The sequence below is a fragment of the Notamacropus eugenii genome, chromosome 6 (genome assembly GCF_028372415.1).
Source record: "Notamacropus eugenii isolate mMacEug1 chromosome 6, mMacEug1.pri_v2, whole genome shotgun sequence".
Taxonomy (NCBI): Eukaryota; Metazoa; Chordata; class Mammalia; order Diprotodontia; family Macropodidae; genus Notamacropus; species Notamacropus eugenii.
The window spans coordinates 144,994,088-145,012,955 of NC_092877.1; the positions used below are offsets into that span (position 1 = coordinate 144,994,088).

At 37.4% G+C, this 18,868-nt stretch overlaps 1 protein-coding gene across 2 annotated transcripts in view; it reads right to left on the reverse strand.

Moving 5' to 3' along the window:
- The window catches only part of PRMT9 (protein arginine methyltransferase 9), a 54,055-nt gene extending 37,274 nt beyond the window's left edge, over positions 1-16,781 (reverse strand). Inside the window, exons 1-6 of one of the 2 annotated variants that reach the window (XM_072621200.1) lie at positions 16,476-16,781; positions 13,936-14,084; positions 11,412-11,648; positions 10,860-11,027; positions 6,175-6,277; positions 1,856-1,962 (exon numbers count right to left, since the gene is read on the reverse strand). In XM_072621200.1, coding sequence (XP_072477301.1) covers positions 1,856-1,962; positions 6,175-6,277; positions 10,860-11,027; positions 11,412-11,648; positions 13,936-14,084; positions 16,476-16,649 — 938 coding nt within the window. In that variant the 5' untranslated portion in view covers positions 16,650-16,781. Of the gene's footprint in view, positions 1-1,855; positions 1,963-6,174; positions 6,278-10,859; positions 11,028-11,411; positions 11,649-13,935; positions 14,085-16,475 lie in introns of those variants that run through there. The other variant, XM_072621201.1, reaches the window with a different exon arrangement.
- Positions 16,782-18,868: the final 2,087 nt, after the last annotated feature.

Here is an 18,868-nt window from a genome sequence, read left to right on the forward strand (position 1 = left end):
ATATATTCCATTTTTATCCCCTCCTAAGTTTCTTTCAAGACTTGGTTCCAATGTCACCTCCTAGACCAGACCTATCTAGACCCCTCCAGGTGCTAGCCCCATTCTGAAAATTACTCTGTGTATATACACACACTTGTGTATATTTTGTACTTACTTGTGTACAAGTTGTTTTCCCCAAGAGAACATAAGCTTTTTGAGGTCAGGGTCTATTCTGCTTTGGTATTAGCACTCGCAGTGACTGGAATACAGTTGGCATTTGATAAAGGCTTGCTGAATGAACAAATCTAAAATGCTCTCGAGTTGATCTGTGTTAACTAAATTTTACGGAAGCTCTCTGCAGGCTCATTTTCCCAACTACTTTTCAACATGCTGTGAAGTGACATTGATTAGTCTTTCATTCCCACCCCAATAAATATTTTGCAAGAGTTTTTTCTCTAAACTGACCCTGCCTTAGTTTGCCACGTTTCTCCATCAGATAGGGAGATTCAATGTTTGTTGCCTTAGGCAGCTGTGGATTCTTTCGGCCTTTTCATGTTTCGCATTGGTTAAACTTCTCTAAGGAACAGTGTTAGCAATTTTATCTATTTTCCATTTTTTTCAGTTGACAGCTTGCTTCAGTACAACGTCCTTTCATATCTCTTTTTTTTCTCCTATTTTGGCACTTTTTTTTACTTTTGCTCTTATTAATGATCTTTCTGTACACAGACAGCCAATTCTGAAAAAATTATTAAGTTATTAACCAACTATTTGCTACATATTTGAAGAAAAAGGCAATTTGTATGTTGCTTTTGGTGCTTCCTGTATCCAGCACCTTCAGATTCTAATCTTGAAAAGGAAGTATTCATATTATGCAAGCATGATACTTCTAGGTGGTCTATAAGCCTTTAGCACTAACAACCACACATTTCAGATTAACACAACTATCATGAAAAGGCCATAAACCAAATATACAGAAAGTTAACACAGAAAGGTGAAAAAAGGGTTTGAGTCACGTTCATTTTTAAAATATTTTTAACTTTTACAGTGAAAATCTGCTAAGAAGCTAACTAAGAGAGCTGAGGCAACTTGTACAATATCACACAAGAAGCAAGTGACTGAAGAAGTAAAGGCTGGTCTTTCTGATTCCCAAGACTGTAAATACACTAACAACTACAGCTTCCTCTATGAAAAGAAAGAAAAAAAACCAAGCCAAAACTCACAAGAGAACTTCTCTCAGTGCTTGGGGCCCTCAGCACCCTTCGGCTACGTTTCTTTTGGGTTCTCCATTTTAGGGAAGGGCCTAAGCTGGCCATCCTTCATTCCTCTGCAGGCTCTGCTTCCAATTCTCCAGACTTTTCCACCATAACACCTTCTTCTCTCCTATCCCACCCTCCCCTTTTTCAGCTCCCAGGTGTGTTGTCTTCCCGAGCGAGAATGTAAGCTCCTTGGGGGCAGGGAACAGCTTTCTTTTTGCTTATATTTGTATCCTTTATCCCTCAGCACAGTGCTTGACACATAATAATAAATGCTTAATAAATATTTGTTGCCTGCCTGCTAAACACAGTAGAACTTCAGACAACCTTGGAATAAAACACAGAGAAAATCCATGTCTTCAAAAATCTAAATTTTGCTCTATCCTGATAAATGATAAGGATTTTAAGTAAGACCCTAGTCTTCATTATAGATGCTTGGTTGTCTATTTATCTTTGTTGAATGTTATTTATCATAATTTTTTAAAAATCTTGGGTAAAGCAAACATGGAAACTGGAAGTTCACATAAGAATCATATTTACAGGCACAGGGAATTATTAATTTTTAAAGTATATATTTAAATGACTCATTTTTTCCCTAAACCAACTCAAAAAAAATCATTCACCTGTGATGTCTTCGTATCTCTGCACACTGTACTGCCATCCCAAATACAACGGCACCTGCAGGTATGACTTGTCCATATTCTTCACAATTACCATCTTTACCCTTAGGCTGAAAATGTAAATAAAACTTTTAGTCTATGAATACATATCAGAACACAAGTATCATTAGTTTATCTTATATTGTGAATACTAATTTTATTACTCATGATGAATATTGCAATGAATTCTCAATCTTTCATTAAACATTTTCAAGCCAAATTATACCCGTCTATCAATAAAACTTGGTCAATTTTTTTACAGAATGTAAAATTTTGGATTCCTACTACTCTATTCATAACCTGCAGACCTAGACTCTAAGTAATCATCATTTCAACTCCACTCTCCACCTACAGCTCTGGTTGGGAACATGACACCCCTCCCAGGACAAGCTGATTATATCTAATCTCATCACCTGGTTGCTAACTCCAGCTTTGACTACCACTTCCCTCAACCCCTTCTCCCCTCAGACAGGAGAGCTGAAGAGGGGAATACTAGATTCTGTCCAAAGTTGTCCTTTATAAAGGGCAGAAATGGACTACTAGGTCACTCCACTTTCCATCTGCATCTCTGTCTGGTTTTAAAAGCACAGAACAGAATGTCCCTTCTGCCCCATGCCAGGTACCCTTTGGCATTCCCTGTTTCCCCCCTACTGCTTTCCAGCTTCCTTTTATGTGCTGTCTTCCCCCATTAGATCGTAAGGGCCTAGAGACTACCTTTCTTTTTATTATTTGTATCTCCAGCACTTAGCACAGTGACTGGCACTTATTAGGCCCTTAAATAAAGGTTTATTGAATTGAACTGAATTTAAACCAGATCCAAAGCTGAGAGGGTAGGAGACCTCTGAAAAATGAATATAACTCTGGCAACTGCAACGGAGGCTACCAGGACAAAGGTGTCTAAACAGTACTTTGGGATCTGAAGTATTCCTTGATCAATCTCAAGTTGATACCAACCATGCCTTCCTCATCATTTTGCTGGGATCCTTAGCAGGGAAGGGAGCTATGTTTTGAAGTCTCCACATTTCTTGCCCCTTATCCCCTCCTCTTACTATTCCATAGATGGGATGATCTCAAGACTTTAAAAAAATAAACAATTTCTCTTCATAATAAAGTCAGACATCTTTGGTTTAGGAAATAACATCATTCGTAAATCTGTCATATGACATGAAAGATGGCAAAGTATGGTCTTTCTGAATTAGGAGCCAAAAAACCAAACCATTTCAGTCCTGAATCATCCATTCAATAGCTGTGACCTTTGGCATGTCACAACCCCTCTGGGGGACATCTGTTTCCTTATCAAACAGGGATGACATCAATTCTCATTACCTAATATACAGGGGTTGTTAGAAGAACAAATAAGTTAATCCCCACATGAGTACATTGGATCTAAAAGGAGCTATAAGTTTAAGCTATCATTTTCATTCATAAACTAAAAACTCACGCACCTCATAGAACAAGGGGTCTCTGAGTAAGTGTTTTCTGAAATTAAAACACACACAAACACACAACTACTGGGTTTGGATTTGTAAGGACTTTTTCAGACTTAATTTTCTTAATTTTAAAACCATATTGAATTATATGATATATATATATATATATATATATATACATTTTAGTTTATGCTTTGCAATTAATAAAACTATTAACAAGTAACCAAGTCATTCTACTTTGTAACAACAAAGTCTTAGTCTTGTACAGAAAAAAAAAATTAAGCACATGAGGTAAATATTTATGCTTAGCAAGGGAAATGCTAATACTTAAAAGAGTACAGCACAAGGGTGAAAGATTATTTTGACAAGTAGAATTTTTGAAAATTCAAATGAATATCTTATAATTTTCAAGAATATAAGCTATAAGGGCCATAGATACTTTAATAAAACAGGGAAAAACTAGATCAAAATGGTTAAAAAGTCAGAAGGAAGCAGAAACAACCTCTACCTTCAGTTGATAATTTCCCAAGACTTTTTTTTTTTATTATTATAAAAAATTTGCCAGAGGCAGAAAAGATAGGATAGTATTATATCAGATTATCTAAAACAGTCAAATTGTCCTTTAAGATGAAAGTAGGGAACTTACAGATCCAAAACACTTTAGAACCTAAGCTTAATTTAATTTAATTCTGCTCTGGCCCAGAAAATCAGTTTCTCCTAAGGCAATTTATTGTAGTTATCTCAGTCAAGACAAAACTTAAAAGGTCTAAAAACAACAGGTAGTTGAATGAAATAGCGGTTAACCAACAAATTATACTTTCATAGGGTGGTGACCACACTCTGAAAACTATTGCTCATGTGACAAGAATAGTTTTCTAGCAATTCAATATCTATTATAATATTCTCTGTCCCTTTGTCACTCTTAAGTGCTACCTATGTGTTTTTCTTTCCCTCTCTGTGGGTACAATGACTGTGGCATGCAGCTATAAACCTCTTTATCCCCTTTCCTTTATCACTCTTTATATCCTTTCCCTCTCCTTCAATTAGTATAGATATAGAATCAAAATATGCTTTGTAATATTAACTTGTATTTGAAAATAGTTTCATGTTCCCTGTCATAATTTTAACATGAACTTCGACTTTTTACATGTCTCTTCTCACTTTATCTTTCTGTCCAGCCCTACAAAAGAAAATACAGTAAGCTGCTTTGCTTCCATGTGACCCTCATGGAAAGAAGGTCCTTCTCTGCCCCTACCTGAAGATCATACTTTAAGGTCACTGCTCAGTGATCAACATTCCCAATCACACTTCCAGACACCAAGTCTAAACACCCTTAGCTCATAAATTCTAGACAACATTACTTTTTGTTTCTGTAATTTCAAAATGGAAACTACGGTTATTTCAACAAATACATTTATATAACTCCCTTCATTCATACAAATGGATCTGAACAAAATTTTTCACCCTAACATCCTTCATGGTAGAGAAATGACAACTATGAACAGTGCAGAGACATTCTTTCACTTACGCAGAAACAAATCATTCTTGCCAAGGTCCAAATCACATAAAGAGGTGAAGTTAAATTCATTTAAACTAGCCTCAACACTTCTATACCTCCAAGATCTCACTGATGTGAGTACTTCCTCCAAAAGCATACCTTGCATCCTATCCAGTGACCTACAACAGTAGTTCTCAAAGTTCTGGATCTCAGTACTCCTTTACACTCTTAAAAATTAAAAATCCCTCCCCCCAAGAGTTCTTGTTTATGTGGGATATATATATATTAATATTTACTATATTTGAAACTAAAACATCTTAATATTTTGTGAAAATAGTTTTAACCTTGTGGATCCCCTGAAAGGGTTTATCCCCAGGCCACACTTTGGGAATCACTGATCAGAGCACTAAAACCAACACCAAAAAAGTACCCACAATCTTTAAAAGCTGATGCTGAATATACAGTGTACTGAAATATGGGAATATCCTGCAAAATGTTGCCGTGACTGATGCTGTTTCATATCATTAATATCATTAACATGTTATATTCAAACTCCATATTGTCAAGACTTCACTCAGTCAATCAACTAAGATGCCAATCAGATAGCTGGTGACTATCACCCCTGTGTAAATTACCAACTGATTGTGACTGATTAATGTTCCATACATAACACTGTTCCTATGAGACTAACTTCTCCCTATCAATAGTTTTTTGCCTAGCGTATTGCTCTTATAGAACCAACTAAAGGTTAGGCAATGTAGGCCTATGATGAATTATAATAAGCAATGCTACCAGAATTTAAATATTCCCTTTGTTTACGTGTGTGTGTGTGTGTGTGTGTGTGTGTGTGTGTGAACACTTCCATAGCATGGAAGTGTTCTAGCTATTCCAAAACAAAATAAAGTGTTCAGTCAATCAACAAGCATTTATTAACTGCCTACTATGTGCCAGGCACTGTGAGAGACTCCAGAGGCTTTTAGACAAAATGTTTTTAAATTACAGTGTTCCCTCATTCAAGTTTTTAGGACAATTAAGTCTTACACAAGTGTTTTTTAGAATGTGGAATCCTAATACTTATCTGTGTGCTTACATATTGACATATATGTACATATGTAAAAAAATATATACATATAAAGACACACATATATACAAATAAACATTTAAAATAATATTTTGAAGTACCTAGCCACTTTAAGTTTTAACAAAACAATGCGAACACAGAAAGAAAATGATCTGAATTTTAAATTAAATTTTTAAAAGTTCTCACCATAAATTTAAAAAAATCTAAATATGCATACATATGCTTACATAAGTCTATCATTTCTAACCTATTCAAGAATTTTCATGCTGCTTACCTTTGGTTGCAAAAGTAAACGTTCCCAGGCATGAATCAAGCTCTCCACAATCCCTTCTCCAAACAAACCTGCATCGACAGTTTCTGTTACAACTAGGGAAACTCTATAGAATGATTTTTTAAAGATACATGTAAGTTTTTTAAATGATACATTTAAAATATATGTGTGTGCTTATCTATCTTAAATTAAGTGCCATTACTGCTACAAATTAAGAATGAATTTCTTTCGTTAAAAATTGTATAATTTTTTTTATAATTAAGGCACTTAAACATTTCTCTAAAATTTGGTTTAATACTTTAAAATATGCTTCCAAAGTAGCACTAATGACATAGAATGTATGCCCCATTCCCAAATACACATTTTAATATTGACAGTACAATTAAGAAATCAATCACCACCCAACATTTTCCAATTATTAATGGAATTATCCAATTTAATACTATAAATTGAAGAAATCACATTGACATTATTATTATACTGACCAAAAGAATTTCTTAAATCCTTGAGAAATGTGATAAGTTCTATTCCTAGATATTTTTCTGAAACTCAGAATAATCATCATAGCTATTTATAATAACATTTTAAGATTTATAAAGCCACAACAATCCTGTGAGGTGGTAACACCTTTTTATTATTCCATTTTATAAATAAAGAAACTGGCTCAAAGAGCATGACAGTCATACATTCAGTAACGGCCAGTGCTATATATATAAATATGTTTATGTTTATAGATGTAAATGTTTCTCCCCCAAAACAGAAGTCTTTCAGAGCCAGGGTCATTACTTCTTTTATCCTTGGCACACAGGAGACACTCAATATTTGTTCATTGACTCAATGGCTTTATTGTACCTTTCCAACCTTACTTCACCTTACTCTTCTTAGAACACACTAAAATACAGCCCCCTGGCTTTCTTTCTGTTCCTTACTAGAACTAGCAATCTTCACCCCACCTCTCTGAGGGCCCTTCAAGGCTTGGCTCCAACACCATCTTCTACACAAATCTTTTCCTGATAACCCAGCGGCCTAGTGTATCACTCTCAAAATCACCTTGCATTGATCATATAAATATCTATGTACTTGTTATCTCGTTTTTCTTTGTATTTCCAATACCTAACAGTGCCTGGCACATAGGTGGCACTTGACAAATGCCTGTTAACTGACTGATGTGCCCCAAAGCAACAAGAACTAGCATTTCATAGGATATTGGGCTATTGAGTAGTGAAGTGTTTGTAACAAGTATATGCAAAAATGCTGCCTGAAAATAGCTGCATCTTATACACCAATATGAATAGTTAGAAAAATTGTATGAAGAAATTGCAAAGGCCTTCCAAATTAAATCAACAAACATATACTGAGACATTTAGTTACTTTATTGCAAAGGTAGGAATAAGTTAAAGATTACAAGAAAGATACTAGAAAACATAGGACAGGAATAAGAGATAAAAGAGGGAGCCATTCCACAACTGCATTGTCAGAGGACATGACAGCAAGTTTTCAAAGAAACTGAAGCTATCACTAGCCATGTAAAATTTCCCCCCCAACTCACGAATAATTATGGAAATGCAAATCAAAGCAATTCCAAGATTCAACCTCACACCCTTAGATTGGCAATGATGACAAAACTGGAAAATTAAAAATGTTGGAGAAGCTGTGGGAAAACAGGCATATTACTAAACTTTTATTAGAGCTGTGAATTGATATAACCATTCAGGAAAGCAATCTACAGCTATGCCCCCCAAATCATTAAACTTTGCATACCTGTAGGCCTAGCAATACCACTACTAGGCCTATACCTTAGAGATCAAAGAGAAAAAAGAGACACACCACACACATCCACACCCACACACACACACACCCACACACACACACACCAGCTACTTTGTTAGTAAGAAACAACTGAAATTAAGGGGACACCTATCAAATGAGGAATAGTCCCACCCTGATCAACAAATCATCCATACATCTGTCAATTCAAGGGCCCTGTAAGAACAGCACTAGAAGAGAAAAAGACCTGGGAGGGCATAGGATCCAACACCCTCATATTACAGAAGAGAAAAGTGAGCGACAACGCAGTTAAATGACCTGCCCAGTCACACAGCTGGTGAGATCTGAACTCAGGTCTTCCTGATTCCAGGCCTGGTGCCCTATCTACCCCACCAGTGGTTTTCAAACTTTTTGGTTTCAGGACTCATTCAGACTCTGAAAAATTACTGAGGACCTACCCCTACTCCCAAAGAGCTTTTGTCTACATGGATTACAGGTATGCACATTTACCATATTGGAAACTAAAATGTCTTTATATTGTTATGAAAACAGTTTTTACCTCAAAGACTCCCTGAAAGATCCCCTGAGGCTCCAGGGGCCTCACGGGTCAAGAAGCCACTTACTGAAAACCTTTGCACTACACCATGTTACCTCTCATGTCTGTAGACTTGTTTTAAAGAACACTAAAAGTGAAAGGCAGCTAGGTGGTACAGTGGATGGGAAGATTCATCTTCCTGAGTTCAAAGCTGGTTTCAGACGTTAACTAGCTATGTGACCCTGAACAAACCACTCAATCCTGTTTCCCTCAGTTTCCTCATCTGTAAAATGACCTAGCATCTTTGCTACTCTAGTGAAAGAATCCACCAAATTGGGTCACAAAGAGTCAGAAAAACTAAACTAAAATAATAAACTAAACTAACCAACAATAACAAAAAGAGAAATAATATCTCCCCACCAAACACATACAGGGAATGATTAAGGGTCTGAGAGGAAACATGATCCAGTTGAAAGAGGGACTATCTTAAAGATCTGGGTTTAAGTCCTTCCTCTGACACATATGAGATGAATGACCATGTGTAAGTCCTCTGAGTGTTCTGGTATACTCTCTAAGGCTGTAAGTTACAAATGAGTTGATCTGAATTATCAGTGGAGGCAATTTTCAAACCAGGAATTATCTCAACAGATAAAATCATAGATCTCGACCCTGATTCGTTCCCCAAATCCCTCCCCCCAAATTAGGGTCCTAAAACTATGCTAAAAATTACAACATGCTTGAACCTACCTTTCCAAGTTTATCATATATTACTCCCCTTCACATATTAGAAAGCCTTGTCAAACTGAACTTCTTTTTATTCCTCATACATAATGTTCCATCTCCAATCTCCAGGCCTTCACACAACCTGTTCCTCACATCAAGAACAAATGCCCTCCAAGGACAACTCCCTCTCTTCAGACCCCAGCTTAAACATCACATTCCCTGATCTCCCTAGTTGCCTCTTCCTCAAGTTGTGATGTATTTGTGTATGTTTTGCACATATATAGACAAGAACAACAAAATGTAAGCTCCCTGAAGGCAGGGACTATTTCCTAAGTGTTTTAGTTTTCCCAGCACCAAGCCTAGTTCCTGGTATGTACCAGGTACTAAATAAATATTTGAGGATTGATATCACAAAGTATGTATCTCTTTTACTAGGTAAGATGACCTTTATAATTCACATACGACAAAGAATCAATACTCTATCTACCCAAATGTTTTCCACAACTATTCAAACCAATACGTGCTTTAAAACTTCCTTTACGGAACAACTACTGGCAATGCAGAGACAATGAAGGACATTAATTTACACAAAGGATATAAGAAACTTTCATCAGATTTTTATTAATAGTTACCAAAGGTTATCAAATTTTATAATAATTTTTTAACTAAATATTTAGGAAGATGCTCAATCAGGATATACAAAGCCAAATCGAATAAAATTATATGATTGAATATAAATTCCTCAAGTGCTAGGTCTTAGTGCTTCAGCAGCAATAAGAATGGACACATTAGTCAAAAATTCACTTCTCTACTTCCTCTAGGATAAAACAGAGGTGAGGCTACAGTTTAACAGCAAGAACCCTAACGGACAGCTCTGACAGACTACCTAGAGTCCTAGAACCTCACCTCCAGCAACTGCACAGTGCCTAGTACGTAGTAGGCATTTAATAAATGCTTACCGACTGACTCATCTGAAAAATATAGTGGCAGGACGCTATAGGAAGACTAATGGCTGAATGGACCATAATAGCAATCATCTAGTCTAACTCTCTCATTTTTCCAAATGAGAAAACTGAGGTGAGAAATTTTAGCTCACGTTTACAAAGCAATTCCCTCACAATAATCTTGTGAAGGAGGTAAAACCTATGAGGACCTATGAAAGTAAAAGAGTAAAGACTAAAACTCAAAACTCATGACTCCCACTACACTAAATCTTATATGTATAGATCAAAGCAAGTTAATGTATGACCAGGACAGGATTACAACGGACAGTTAGGCTAAAACTAGGCTATTTTCAAAGGACCCAGAAGACCTAGATTAGAAAGCAATCACATCTTCCTCTAAGGTCACTCTAGAAGTGACCTTAGGAATTTACAAGATTTCATCAGTTTTCCCATTCAGAGCTTGTTCTTAGATAAACAAGACGGGAGGTGTTAATTCACACGACTTTAAAAAAGAAAGATAAGATTTCTCCTCAAAACCTTTACACAACAATCCAATGAACTTGTTCTCATAAAGCACAGCTTTCTACCTATATTGTTCTTTCTTTTCTTAAATAGTTATTTCTGTTTACTCGGAACTTAAACCAAGATTATTTTCACAACTTAACTTTCAAAAATCAGATCGTGATTTAAAAGGTGTTACAGAACATGCAAGACAATACCTCTCAGGAATGTGCTTAGGAACATCTATATCCAGAGACTTCATATGTAATAGTGTGATCCCTGTTTCCATCTTATTTGCTGCTACTATGTCACGAGAGAGCTCATACATGGTCTTGGACAGCTCACAAGCATAGACACGGTGTGCACCAGCATTTTTAGCAAACATGCTGTAAGGGAAGAAAAAAATCAAGCAACAAAAATTAGTTTTCTTTTCAAAATAAGGGAATTACACTATTTAAGAAGAGGACATGACTGCTTCTCCTTTAATTTTGAGCTTATTTTATAAACTTGGCTTTATTTTGTATTTTTTAAATAAAATCTCTGGCCATCAATGATAATAATTAAACAAGTCAGTTTGAAACCATGAAAGTTAGGACAACAATATATCAGAGATAATAACTAGGTAACACAAAAGAAATGTTCTTAAGATGATAATTCCAAAATCCAAAAGCAGTTAACAATAGTATTTTTCTAAAGAAAAAATAGATCTCATTCTTGATTGAACATAAAGTTTAAAGGATAACAAGAATCTACACGTACTGATGACAAACCTTAGTATTCCAGTTCCTGCTCCAATATCCAGGACAGTTTTGCACCCCAAGCGAACAACCTTCTGGATTGCTGAACGGTAAGTCATATTCCTCTTGATGTCATTAAGCATGATAAAGTGCCAGCGTTCCACCAGCCAATTTGCAACACGATAAAAATTCTCTTTTGCATCAGTGTAGTCAGGATTTAGCTTTACTGCTTTGTGGAAGTAGCCAGCTGCTTCATCTCTAAAGCCCATTCTACCAATAAAAAATGATAAACAGAAAATATTTAGCTATCTACTTTTAGCTCTACACTCATACCCCCTCGGTATCTGGAAAGCCCTCCCTACTCCATTCCAAATCCTACCCTTCAAGGCCTACCTTCTTCATGAAACTTTCCCTGGCTCCTACAAGCCCTAGCTATCTATCCCTTTGCTAATTCTTCCAATCATACTTAAATTTATACCAAAAATTTAAAATTAGATTTTATGATGCTATTTATTGCTATTTCACATATTAATCTTGTCTCCACAAGTAGTTAGCCATTAATATCAAGGCCTACATCATTGTCTCTCATGTTATCCTCAGTACCCAAGCACAATTCTAAGAAACCAGTATTGTACAATTGAGTAATCAATACTCACTGACTGCTGGATAAGGCAAATGATATGAATAAACACCACCCCCAAACAACCATGACTGAAGTGGAAACGATCCCCTTCTCAATAACTCCATATCTCTGCTTCAATTAACCTTGATAAAGTAACCAAATCATCACTCAGTTTTATGATGTAGCTGCAAAGTTAATTAAAAATAAAAAGGAACCTACATCAGAGCTGTAAAAAACAACATTAAGTTTATAGTAGACTATAATATTACAGCTTTGGGGAAAAAATAATTTATTAAGTTGTGGCACAGAATCATGGAACTTTAGGCAGAACTACAAGAGACCTTAGAGATCATGTAGTCCAAGAGGGTTCTTAACCTGGAATCTATAAACTTAAAAAAATATTTTTTACAACCACTTCAATATAATTAGTTTCTCTTTTAATATTATGGATTTCATTTTATGCATCTAAAAACACTATTCTGAAGAGTTGGTCACCAACCAGATTGCCAAAAGAGTCCATGCCACACAAAAAGGTACACTCTAATGTAGTTCAATGTCTTCTTTTACAGAAAAAGACACTGACATTCAGAGTCACTGATTTACCCATGCAATACAACAATGTCTTCAATTCAGGTTTTCTGCCTCCAAGTACAGGAGAATGCCACAGATACTTCTTTTTAAATTAAATCCACCCAAACTCTGCTTGACAACTAGAGAGATCCTTTAGATAATAATGCTACTGGCATGTGAGTAAACTAAATATTTCTAAACTGTTTTAAAAAGCATTTCCTTTCATATCTTCTTTGCACTATTAATTTTCTGGCTTAACAAATCCTTTTCTTCCAGAAAAAAGCTAAGGCAAACTTCAGCTAAGATAATCATCAATTACTACAAATTCTAAATTAGTGAAGCATAAATAATGGATTTTTGGGGGGGGGGGGAAGTCACAATAAAATTCTTGAAACCAGCACAAAAATTTTATTCCTCTTTAATTCTTATGGTGGCTGTGACAATTCACACTAACAAAAACTGACAATTAGGAGCCTGTGCTTCTATTCTAGTTTTCAAAGATTAATTGATCTTGGAATTTAACAGAATCACGTGATTATACCATCATTACATGTTTACAATATAGAATAATATGTTTAAAACTTCAATTTTAAATAAAGTCAGAAGGGCAAAAATATAATCTTAAGTGAACTTAAAATGAGTCCAATTTAGTTTAAAATACATATATTTAAAATTTTTAATAATTCAATCTCATTTAAATGGAAAACTATTCCAACAGCTATAGGGTAAGATATTGTTTATTGGTGCATACTTTATTTACTTAATGGCTTATTTCGGCCAACAATTCAGTTTTACTTAATGGTTTGTTCCTAATAAGAAATCTTACTCAGTGTTCTTAGCCCTTTCTACCTCCCTCAGACCACTCTCTACCCTAAGAAGGAAGTACTGTTTAACAATCCCTCGCCCACCCTACTCCCAAAATAACCAAACATCAACATGTAATTCCTGGATAGATGAAAGAAGGTTTCCCTTCCTTGGAAGTGTTCAAGTGCTGTGGGGTAAATTAGAGAGGTAATTCCATTGCATAGGTTAGACTAGATGAGGGTTGTAATTCCTTCCTACTCTAATTATGTGATTCTGGTTCTCATCCCTCCCCCACTCCCCATCGAGAGAATCAGGCAATTACCTTCCCACACCTCCACGTCCCCATGTACTCTCAAATCTTTCAAATTCAAAAGTAGTAAGTTAATTTTTTTTTTTAACTCCTGGACCAAAAGTTAAAGGTCTCAGTGAAACCACAAGTGGAAAAACAGTAATCATTATACTACACCCAAAGCATTCTCTTCTTCAGCTGTTTTGACTACATTAATAATTCAACAAAACTTCTATACATCTGAACAAAGCCATGCTTTTGAAATAACAAACCTGAACAGATGTTCCCCTATGCTGTTACATATCACTTCGTCATCAGGAAAAAGTTCCAAGGCCTGCTCATAGCAACCAAATAAGTCTTGTACTCGATTCAGAGAATCCAGTTCTTCTGCCCATCTGAGGAGGGTATACTGAAAAGTTTCCTTTTCAAAAGAGGAAAAATATACATCAGTAAAAGAAAGACCATGTATAATGTCAAATCTAGAATTTCAGGGAATTCAAATATAATTAATGAAAGCACCACCTTAAATTCCACTCCCTCAAAAAGCTTCTCACAAATAAATGGAAATATGATTCAGTTCTCTAACTACAGTTATGAATGTACACCCCACACAGATTACAACAATGGAAACTGGAAAACTACACAGAGGTACAAGTGTTACATGTGTATTCCATTTCCTTAGTCTCATGTCTATCTAAGATAAAATCATAGATTTAGAGTTCAAAGAAACTGCAGAGGCCATCTAATCCAGCCCCTCATTTTGAAGCAGAGGAATTAAGGCCCAGAGACAGTTAAGTGATATTTACCCAGGTTACACAGGTAGTAAAATAGTAGAACCAGCATTTGTGTTACCACTAAATACCAAACATAAATATTAACTATTGTCTGCCCAGATGAGAGTATTTAAAATAATTTTGTTATTCTGTACTTTGCAAAAAACACTATCACTTGCCCCACCTAACCCCTCTGAAATTTAAAAAACAACAAATCCTCTCGTTTCAAATGAGTATACTCAAGCAAAATAAATCCAAATAAATCCACACATTAGACTTGACTCAAACTTATTCTGCATCTAACGTCCACCACTTCTTTCAAAATGCAAGTAAAGTAGCCTGCATTACCATCAGTCCTCTGGGGTGGGGTTGCTATTGATCAGTGTTCTTAAACTTTTCAAAGTTGTTTTTCTTTACAATGTTAAGAAATACCGTATAAATTATTTTCCTACTTCTGCTCACATAACTCTATGTTGGTTTATACCAGACTTTCCGTTTCTCTATATCCATCCCTTCTATAATTTCTTACGACAAAGTAATATTCCACTACATTCTAAAATTCTACATTCTAAAATTTGTTCAGTCACTCCCCAAATGAAGGGCAACTCCTTACTGTTCAGTGAAAACTACCCTATTAATGAATCAGTGTTCCATTTTTATACTTCAGTGGTCTTCACAGAATCATTTGTATTTTAAGACATGAAAAGTGATTTCGCATGTTTTGTATTTACCTGTGTATGCTTTCCCCAGGCAAAACGTAATCCACCTGAGAACAGGGCCTCTCATTTTTGTCTTTGTACCTCTATTACCTGGCACACAGCACTTAATAAACACTTGCTAAATTGAACTGAAAGTTCTACCCTCTGCCTTATAATATCACATAATATATATTACATATAAAATTTATATAATATTATATAAATTCTAAAAGATTAAGCCAACAGACCTCAAAAGGTCTTCCAAGCTGGAAAAGCTTTCAAGACAGACCTAGCAACTGATTGTGTACCTCATCTTAGGACCAACCTAGCTAAGTTGCAAGTGCATTCCCTGGAGGCTGGGGACCATATGATGAAACTTTCTGGCCACAAATCAGGGTAAGGTATGAAGTGCACACATAGGTGAGATGACAGATCTGTTTAATTACCAAATTTGTGTTCAATGTTTTTAATCAAGGCTAAATCTTAAAAAACTTTAAATTTTATATCACACAAAGACATCTGCTTTTATGTTCATGATGAGGAACCAAATTTGTTTTTAGGGAGAAATCTCTTATTTTTTACTATGCTTTGTTTCATCCACTCAAGGTGGATTTTTCACTGCAGATGTGGGAAAAAATGAACGTGTATGTATCTTATTGAACCAGATCTTACTACAGAAACTGTTACAGTAGGAGGTGACAGTTTGCTCTGTGTCAGTTTCACAAAACAGTGTATAACCCAGAAGCGCACTCTGCGTGGCTGCCAGTTTTAAAACTGGGGCTACGGTGTACACCCGAAATAACCGTGTGAATGTGCATTTTTGATTCTTTTTAGTGAGCATGGTACAGCAGACCAGTGGAGGGCAGGCTTGGGGTTGAAGTCTTCTCTCAGACACACACTTGCTGTGTTATATAACCCTACCAGACTTAAAACTTCATGAGGGCAAAGACAAGAGGCTATCCCAAGATGACTGGGGGAGGGGGTGTCTGCGCTGCGGACATGGACGACCCCTCCAGCAAAGGCAAAGTGGGAGACGTAACTAGTAATGGATCCGTTCAAACGGATCTATTACGGGAGCGGAGAAGGGCCTTGGGCCGTCTAATACAATCCTCTGCCTTTTACATCTAAGGAAGCCGAGGCCCAGCGGCGTGAAGTCACTTGTCCACGGTCTCAGGCCAGCACGACTCTAACTCCAGTAGGCAGAGAACGCTTCCTCGGCCCCCCGGCACCGGGAGAGGGACGGAGGGAGGGCCCTGAGGCCTCCGAGGCCCGGGGGGCGCCCCGAGGGCTGGCAGCACCACGAGCAGGCCCGGCGGGCGGAGCGGCCGGCCCGGCGCTCACCTTGACGTCGTCCCGCAGCTCGGGGGCCAGGCTGAGCACGAGCAGGTAGTGCGCGTAGGCCGTGCCGAAGTCCTGGCCGGCCACGCAGTGCTGCGCGCTCTGCAGCGAGCGGGACACCAGCTCGGCCCTGCCGGTCTCCCGCCCGCCCCGGCCCCCGCCCCGCGAGCGCGGCATGCTCGGAATCCCACGGAGAGGAGGTCGGGGTCAAGGTCGAGGTCGAGGCCCTTCTGGTCCTCCGCGGAGACCTTCCGACTTCCGGCTGGCCCAGAAGAAAGGGACAGAGCGAAAACGGAAAACGCAAAACAGAGGCACTTCCGGCGTCGGCGCCAACGTCCGTTTCGCTTACGTAATACGCACGCTACGCTCCCACAACGCGGAGGGGGCGTGTGTTGCTTCCCAGCTCTGGCGAGGCGGCCGGCCGACCCCTTCAGGACGGTCGCGCTTGCGCGTTGCACAGGCAGCCGCCGCGGCCTCTCCTTTCCCAAAGCCTCTCCCCGTCTTCCAGTGCGCATGCTCCCCTCCAGAGTCTGGCAGGTTCCTCGTGCCTTTGCCCCTGGTCTAGGAACATCCTCACTGCGCATGCGTAGCTCCAGTGTTTAGGTACGGCACGTGCCTCTGACTCCTTACCCCGCCCCTCTGCCTTTACTGGTCATACAGGCTCCGCCCAGGCGTCTTGTTGGAGTCTTGGCTGGACTCCAGCTCTCTGGCTTCCTTTGGGGGCTAATAAGGCGTGAATATGGATGGCCACTTTGGAGGACCGAGGGCAGGAGTGTGCTGGAGCTGGCGATTACGGTTCCGAGAAATCCGGTTGTAAAATTGTCAGTTTCAGCATTTACACCTAGGAACCGAGGAAGAGTTACAAATCAGGGCGTGACGTATTATTTTGTCACTTACCTAGGTTTATCTAGGTAAGGAAAATGTTAATCATGAAAATTGAACTTCAAGGTGTGTCAGGAGAGCTGGTGGTTAACCATGCATCACCTGACAGCTCTGAAGACCTAACTGTGTGCTGAGCGCCGTTGCCTCAGGGAAGTTTTGCACATTTGAGTTTGGTGCCTGAAAGAAAGTTACTAGTTAACTAGTTACAGTATGGCATGTAACTGTAACAGAATACTCTAAGAAACGATCAGGGAGACAATTTCATAGAAATTTGGGAAGGCTTGTAAGAACTGAGAAGTGAGCAGAAAAGGAGCATTTTATACATTGTATCTATATGTGTGTGTATTTATATGCATTGTATATGTGTGTATATTTATATACATGTATGTACACACGCACATATATACACGTTATAAAGACAATTAGAAATAAACTTAAGAACTCCTGAAATTCCTCGTTGGCTTATACCCTGAAGGAAACTGACAGATACTTAGCAACATCTGCAGAAAGTCCGTTTCTGGGCTAGCAACCACTGGAAAGGAGGTGGCTCATCAGTGGGGGACAGCTGGACAAGTGGGACGTACAGTTATGGTAGACTACTATTGTGCTGTACGAAATAAGAAAGGAGATGGTTCAGAGAAATCTGGGAAGACCTGTATAAACTGATGCAAAGTCAAGACAATGAAATATTTTTTGCAGAAATGGACCTAAATAATTGGACAAACATTAATTGCTCATGTGTAAGTTGAACTAATAAAATAGTATGATACTACTACCTATGTTAATTTACTTTTTCAATGCTGTACCAATTCAACACCCAAATAATATTTTATAGAACAGAAGTATTTTAAAACAATTATAAAGCAGTAGTCATTAACATTTTAAAACTGGTTTTAAAAATTGGTCATTAGGAAGATTAGGTATACAACAGACAAAAGTAAACACAGTAGCATCATGCTTGATAAATTTAAAGACCCCAGTTACTGAGGGAAGGACTCACTCTTTGACAAAAATTATCAGGAAAACTTGACAGCAGCCTGGTGGAAATTAGATTTACACTAACATCTCCTACCATATATTTCCAAATGGTAACATGACTTAAGCATTAAAAAAAAAACACATTATCATATCATGAGATATATCATAAACAAATTAGAGGAAAAAGGAAGAAATTATCTTTCAGATTTATACCCAGAAGAAGAGTTAATGACTAAACAAGTGATAGAAAGGATCATACAAGGTAAAATAGTCAATTGTGATTATATAATATTAAAAGGTTTGCACAAACCCAGTGCAGCTAAAATTAGGGTAACAAGTTACTAGGAAAAAAATACAGGAAGTGTCTCTGATAAAGGTATTATTTTCAAAATGTACAGGGAACTGATTTAAATTTATAAGAACAACAGCCATTACCTAGTTATTAAAGACTATGAACAAGCAGTTTTCTGAGTAGGAAATTCAAGTTTTCAGCATCTATGTGAAAAAAAAATTCCAAATCACTATTAAGTAGATGA